Source organism: Colobus angolensis, unplaced genomic scaffold (genome assembly GCF_000951035.1).
Source record: "Colobus angolensis palliatus isolate OR3802 unplaced genomic scaffold, Cang.pa_1.0 Scaffold18, whole genome shotgun sequence".
Lineage (NCBI taxonomy): Eukaryota > Metazoa > Chordata > Mammalia > Primates > Cercopithecidae > Colobus > Colobus angolensis.
This window is the reverse complement of record NW_012114932.1, coordinates 3,052,208-3,058,856: the sequence shown is the minus strand read 5'-3', so window position 1 is coordinate 3,058,856 and position 6,649 is coordinate 3,052,208. Positions and strand designations below refer to the sequence as shown.

The 6,649-nt window shown below is 56.2% G+C and overlaps 1 protein-coding gene across 1 annotated transcript in view; it reads right to left on the bottom strand.

The window, feature by feature from the left end:
* The window catches only part of USP19 (ubiquitin specific peptidase 19), a 14,053-nt gene extending 7,411 nt beyond the window's left edge, over positions 1 to 6,642 (bottom strand). Inside the window, exons 1-15 of the mRNA XM_011939311.1 lie at positions 6,590 to 6,642; positions 4,853 to 5,112; positions 3,469 to 3,642; positions 3,177 to 3,350; positions 2,957 to 3,090; positions 2,578 to 2,880; positions 2,246 to 2,462; positions 1,965 to 2,121; positions 1,794 to 1,865; positions 1,560 to 1,675; positions 1,237 to 1,457; positions 957 to 1,152; positions 741 to 874; positions 472 to 630; positions 272 to 386 (exon numbers count right to left, since the gene is read on the bottom strand). Coding sequence (XP_011794701.1) covers positions 272 to 386; positions 472 to 630; positions 741 to 874; positions 957 to 1,152; positions 1,237 to 1,457; positions 1,560 to 1,675; positions 1,794 to 1,865; positions 1,965 to 2,121; positions 2,246 to 2,462; positions 2,578 to 2,880; positions 2,957 to 3,090; positions 3,177 to 3,350; positions 3,469 to 3,642; positions 4,853 to 4,976 — 2,296 coding nt within the window. The 5' untranslated portion in view covers positions 4,977 to 5,112; positions 6,590 to 6,642. The remainder of the gene's footprint in view (positions 1 to 271; positions 387 to 471; positions 631 to 740; positions 875 to 956; positions 1,153 to 1,236; positions 1,458 to 1,559; positions 1,676 to 1,793; positions 1,866 to 1,964; positions 2,122 to 2,245; positions 2,463 to 2,577; positions 2,881 to 2,956; positions 3,091 to 3,176; positions 3,351 to 3,468; positions 3,643 to 4,852; positions 5,113 to 6,589) is intronic.
* Between the last annotated feature and the right edge of the window lie 7 nt (positions 6,643 to 6,649).

Genomic DNA, 6,649 nt, shown 5'->3' with positions numbered 1-6,649 from the left:
TACAAAAAACTAGCCGGGCGAGATGGCGGGTGCCTGTGGTCCCAGCTACTCGGGAGGCAGGAGAATGGCGTAAACCCGGGAGGCGGAGCTTGCAGTGAGCCGAGATCGCGCCACTGCACTCCAGCCTGGGCGACACAGCTAGACTCCGTCTCCAAAAAAAAAAAAGAATCCTAAGGCCTCCCTGCCAGCTTCTTTGCCCAAACCTTAAGATGCACATGCCTCTGAACCTAATGTGACCAGAATAGAGGGCCTCTTTCCAGGGGAGCCCATCACACCTTGGCACACACAGGGCACACCAGCTTCGACTTGTACTGCCCCTGAAATAGGTCCACGATGAAAGAGTCATTCCTCATCTTGTGCCGCTGCCATGCTTCCTCAGCTACCACCTGAGAGGCAGAGTGGTGAGAACCAAAGAGGCCTGGGGGCTGGGATGCTCATGAGACATGCCCACCCTCTGTCCCTAACCCTGACCTCATCAGGCCGACCATCTGAGTCCACGGTCTCTGTGTAGGGCTTGTTCTGAATGCGATTCAGGTCCTCGTGCAGCCCATCCAGCAGGAAAGCCATGAACTCCTGGGCATCATGCTGCGCATAGCCTGTGAACTGGCTGGCCTTACTCGCCACAATGGCCTGGATACAAGAGCCAAGGTGTGAACACAAAGCCCTAGCACCCACTGCACACCCAGCTGGCTGGCCCTCCCCGCCCCCTGCAGCCAAGGGTGACAGTGGTCACAGATCACCTTCAACTTGGAAGGCTGGAAGGCATGGTGGGTGCCCTTCCACAGCGCCCGAAGCAGCACAGCAAAGCCAATGGCCAGACGCCCACCAGTCCCCAGTGGGTTGTTGTAGTTGATCTCAGCCTCAAAGGAGCGGTCTAGGAATAGTAGCGGAGCAAAGGTGTGAGGGACAAAGGCACCCTCTCTGCCCATACCCCAGGCTCCAGGCCCTGCCCTCACCATGGAAGAAGTCCCGGAGTTCCCGAGTGTTGGACAGAGATTGAATGACGCTGTTCATGAAGCAGGTGTTGCCTAAATTGACAAGGCCAGTGAAGCCTGGCAGACATACTTTCTTCTCTTCCTCCTCCTCCTCCTCCACGCTATCTCCACTAACTGGGCTGTGGGGCATGGGAGGCACCATACATGTAGGCTTGGGCTGGGGGAGCAAAGAGGACATGAGAGAACAGCTCTAAGACTCTCCAACCTCCATTCTTCGTCCTTCCCACCCCAGAATTCTCACCGAGGCCAGGTGTGTCTCTGGCTTTGGGGTTACATGCTCCATAGGTGTGCGGGTTGCCACACTCTCTAGCCCTGTGTCCTCAGATCGTGCCTTGGATTTATCCTTCTCCATAGCCCGGGCCTCCTCCTGGCCTGTCAGGGGGTGGGGAGCACCTCCTGGTGGGGTTGAATCCAGAGGGGTTGGACCTGTCGGCACGGCAACCTTTGCACCACCCACTGCACCTTAAAAAGGGGGAATGAGAGGGCTGGTGGTTAGCAGCATGTGACAGGGGTTTGGGTCCTGGTCATGTGGAACTGGGCAATGAAGGGAGCTCGTGTGCAGACCTCGTGTAGCCGGGGCCTCCAGGCCCCCCCAGCGCTGACTCTGCCTCTTACGAAGGCAGATGTCGATGCGAGAAGCCGTGAAACAGAAGGTGCACTGCTCTGGCTCAATCAGATTCCTGTGGGAAAAGGCTGAACTCAGGGACTTAGGAGGAATGGGCATCAGGATAGATAAGCCAGGGAGATGGAGCCTGGGGGAGCAGGACAGGCACAGTGGTGGGGCCGGGCACCACCCACCTGAGCTTCACCTGCCAACGGAAGATGGTGTGGGGCCCACAGCCTGGGTGCAGCCTCAGGAAGTTTCCATCCCTGCAGAGGCACAGCAGGATAGGAGGAAGGACAAGAGGAGGAGCATGAGACATACTGTCCCACCTGAGGCATTGTTTGCCCCATCATCTGCCCACCCACCTGGTCTGGAAGATGAGTGTGAAGTCCTGCTCACGAAAAAGTACTCTCGAGGTGTCCCTGCAGATCTCCTTCACGTACACGTGCACCACCACTGAATCCGGGCCCTTCTCATACGAGTCATTCTTGACAAATGCCAGGTTCACCATCGACTCGGGCTCTATATTGAGACCATGGCTCAGCTCCAACCAGGACAGGTTCCAGCCTATTGCTACTCTACTCCCTAACCACCTACAAGCTTTGCAACCCAACCTAGGGCTCGGCCTGCCCACCCCCACCTTTACCATCCACCAAGGTTGCAGCATCTGCTGCCACTGCCATCTCCTCCTTGGCACAGTCATCTTTCCCAGGGTTTCTGCTCCGGACCATGGCTGGAGAGACTGGGTCATTCCCAGGAGACACTGCTTTCTCTCCTGCCAAAAGGGCTAAATTCTCCTCTGAGCCCAGGAGGCAGGTTTGGGGGTTCACCGGTGGTATGCAAAGCTGTTCATCAGCCTCAACCTATTAATGGCAAGATTGTGGGCAGAATCAGCCCGGGCTCTGCCAGGTGGCTCCCACTCCAGTGCACACCCTTTCCCCCCATTTCCTAACACCCATACAGGTGCCCAACTCTCACCTGGGTGGCCGGGTCAGCCACGAAGGGTGGGGCATCACCCCGGGGTCCAGGGTCATCCCTGGACCCATCCCCCTCTGGCCCTCTGCAGAGATGCACAGCCCTCTTGGCGCTGGGCCCTGCCTGGGCCCCGGGGCCAGCCCCTGAGCCTACCTCACCACGGCCCTGGGCCCGCTTCTGGTTCCGGGCCTCCTGCTTAGCCCGGTGGGGCTCAGGGCCTGGCTCCAGGGCAGTGGGAGACAGTTCCTGCCCATTCTCCTGGCACTGCAGCCCCGGCACCAGCTCCTGGGTCCCTAGAGGTTTCTTCTGCCAAAGATACAGCAGTCAGGCCCTGTCGACTACACTGGCTATCCCTACCCAACCCTGGACTACTAGAACTCACCAGGAGGGAGGGCCATGTGAGCATAGGCACCTTTTTGGGCAGTGTCAGGTGCAGGAGACTGCCCTTGCGGGTTTGCACTTTAGCACAAGAGCTTTTTATCTCAGCATAGAAGACACCACCCCACTGCTGACCACCTGGAGACAGAGCAGGGTCCATGAGGTAGGATAGGAGATATCAGAAGATTCAAACATACTATTGTGCTCAGGGCAGATGGACACACCTGCAAACCGCACCACACAGTCCGTATCTGTGAAAGCAGCATCTACATCCGCCAGCTGCAGGGGACCTACTCCCACATGAAGCTTGACAATCACCTCTTCTGCACTCTGCCTCCAATCGAGCAACAACTCTGGAGGGGGAGTAGCCAAGAGATCATGAGGGTCTTCACAAGCTCCTGATGGTGATAAGCAGGTAACAGAGACCCAGCCCTAATGAAACTGCTTCAGATGGGAGCCAAATTGTAAGGGCTCCCTCCCCTTCCCTAGCACCCAAAAAGCTCATTCATAACTGACCCTCTTTGGTCTGCTCCTCTCGAGGAGTGGATGCTGACCCTGACAACGAAGGAAAGAACAGTCGGGAACGGTGGCGTGAGCCTGTGATCCCAGCTGCGCAGGAGGCTGAGGCAGAAGGATCATCTGAGGCCAGAAGTTCAAGACCAGCCTGGACAACATATCGAGACCCTGTCTCTAAAAAAAAAAATAAGAAAAATTAGCCAAGCATGGTAGGGAGGCTGACGTAGGAGGATTACTTGAGTCCAGGACTTTGAGGATGCAGTAAGCTACGATCACACCTGCACTGCACTCCAGTCTGTGCAAGAGTGAGACCCTGCCTCTTTAAAAAAAAAAAAAAAAAGGAGGGGGCCAGGCACAGTTGCTCATGCCTATAATCCCAGCACTTTGAGAGGCCGAGGCGGGCAAATCACCTGAGGTCAGGAGTTTGTGACCAGTCTGGCAAACACAGTGAAACCCCGTCTCTACTAAAAATACAAAAATTAGCTGGGCGTGGTGGTGTGTGCCTGTAATCCTAGCTACTTGGGAGGCTGAGGCAGGAGAATCGCTTGAACCCAGGAGGTGGAGCCCACAGTGAGCCAAGACCATGCCACTGCACTCTAGCCTGGATGACAGAGTGAGACTCCGTCTCAAAAAAAAAAAAAAAATTAACCATGCGTGGTGGCATGCACCTGTAATCCCAGCTACTTGGGAGGCTGAGGCAGGAGAACCACTCGAACCAGCAGGTGGAGGTTGCAGTGAGCTGATAGTGCACCACTGTACTCCAGCCTGGGCAACAGAATAAGACTCCATCTCAAAAAAAAAACAAGGAAAAAAAGAAAGAACAGGTTAAAAAGAAAGAAAAAAAAATTTAAAAAGAAAGAAGAAGGTGGCCGGGCGCGGTGGCTCAAGCCTGTAATCCCAGCGCTCTGGGAGGCCGAGACGGGCGGATCACGAGGTCAGGAGATCGAGACCATCCTGGCTAACACAGTGAAACCCCGTCTCTACTAAAAATATAAAAACTAGCCGGGCGAGGTGGCGGGAGCCTGTAGTCCCAGCTACTGGGGAGGCTGAGGCAGGAGAATGGCGTGAACCCGGGAGGCAGAGCTTGCAGTGAGCTGAGATCCGGCCACTGCACTCCAGCCTGGGCGACAGAGCGAGACTCCGTCTCAAAAAAAAAAAAAAAGAAAGAAGGCAAGCCCCCCAACAGCACCATCTTCTGGATCTTAGCCAAGTACTCAGGCTTCAAAGCTGAGGCTCTACTGAGCCTATCATGGGTCCTTCTTCGCTCATCATCAGACCAGGACAGAGAGAAGAGCAAAAAAGTCATCTCCCAAACCCCAATCTGTATACTCAATAAAATGGGATGGAAAGAAGGCCACAAACACTCTGGGAATGCCACTCCCACCTTTCCTGGGATCTCCATCCTTGCTCTCCTGGTTTGCTCGATCCTTCTGCTTCTTCTTACTAGTTGCGTCCTCCAGTCCTGGGGGCCCTCTCCTTGGGCCTGTGGCACTGGCCCCGCCAGACATCTTGAGCCGCTTGGTCGACAGCCAGAGTGCCCCGGGGCCGGCAACAGCGTCTGGGTCAGGGCTGCGGCGCTTTCTTCCTGGCCCAGCTATCTTGGCAACTCTTTGTGGCCAAATTCTCCAGCAAGGAACCAACAGCCTAATGGAAAAGAGCCAGCGATCACTGCCAAGACCCAACAACTTGCTTTTTAGCTACAGCCAGGGCTCAGCAACCCAGGACACTCCTAATGCTACAGAGCTGTATCTTCTCATCTCTGAAGAACCCCTGGACACTCTCAGGCTATTTTGAAGAGGTAATAAATAATGCAAGTAGCAGAAACCACTTCTGGCCAAGCCTCATAGATACCCACCATAATAGTCCCACACAGCTGGAAGCCTCACTGAGGGGGCACCGGGTCAAGGGAAGTCATGGCCTGGGACCAGGCTACTCCACCAATCTGGAGAGGAGCCATGGCTCCAGCCCACAAGGCTGGCACTCTGAGCAGGGTGTTCACTTTTCCTTCACTCTCACTGGCTGCTTAGTCACCACTGGAGAAATAGAAGGTGGAGGAAGAAGGCAGGAAAGGAGACAAGCCACAGGAGGACCAGGCTTTGTGGCTGAAAACAGGCTCAACCCAGGTTCTGCCATTGCCCAGAAAAAGTCCTGGGGCTAAGGCACTCCACCTGCCCCCTGCCAGCTCCCACCCTTAGCAAGAACCTGCTTCTATGTACTGCTTGGTTCTTCTTCATTTTAAGAGAAAGTCCTCTCCCCAGCTGCTGTCCCAAGCAGAGAGGGACTGAAAAGTGTATCTATATGTCACACCACCTCTTCAGCAACAACCCTGCTCCAGTACTAAGGCAGGATGGGAATCCAGTTTGAGACTGGAGCAGAAATCATCACCTTCCTTCCCAGATGCCTTCACTCATGAGCTCTGAGACACAGGGACCACTACAATTTCCCACAGACCCACCGGTAGATTCTGGACTGCTTCCCCCTCCGAAATGAAGGTCTTGAAGCTAGATACTGAGATGAGGCTGGGGAGGACCATGGATCCAGGACCCCTGGCAGCCTCAAGCCTGGCCTGAACCAGTAGCAGGACAGAGGATGACTAGTCTGTGTTCCCCTAAGTGTGTAAAGGAGGAAGGAGGGATGGTAGGATACCTTTCTACAGGTCAGATGTGGTACTGGTGGACTGGATCTTTAATGACACCTGCCACCGACGCCTCCTTCTCTCACCCAGCCCCAGCCGAAGGTCATGTCCCTCCCCCATGCCCCGGAGACGTCGAGGCGGGAAAGGGGCTGTCTAGAGACCCGAGCCGGCCTGAAATGGCAGCGCGGGGTTACTGACCACAGACCAGCGCCCCGGTCGAGTTGCAACCCAGCTTCAGCCTCTGAACCCCGAGCCCGCCACCACCTCTTTCAGGAAGCTGCCCTCGCTGGCCGCCAGTCCTCTCCCAGGTGGAAGGCTGGCCACAGGCATAGCGTAACGGCCCCGCCGGCATCAGTGGGCTGGCACGCTGCGGGACACTAGGGGTAGGGGCTGGCACGGCCCGTGACCTTGAACAGGCCGCCGCGGCAGCGCGTTGCGGCCTCCCCGCTGCGGCCAAGCAGGCGAGTTGCAGCCCGCTCCACTCACCGAGCGAGACCGCCGCAGCCAGCCCTCTTCGGGCCCTGGCAACCCGCTCTCCGTTCCGGT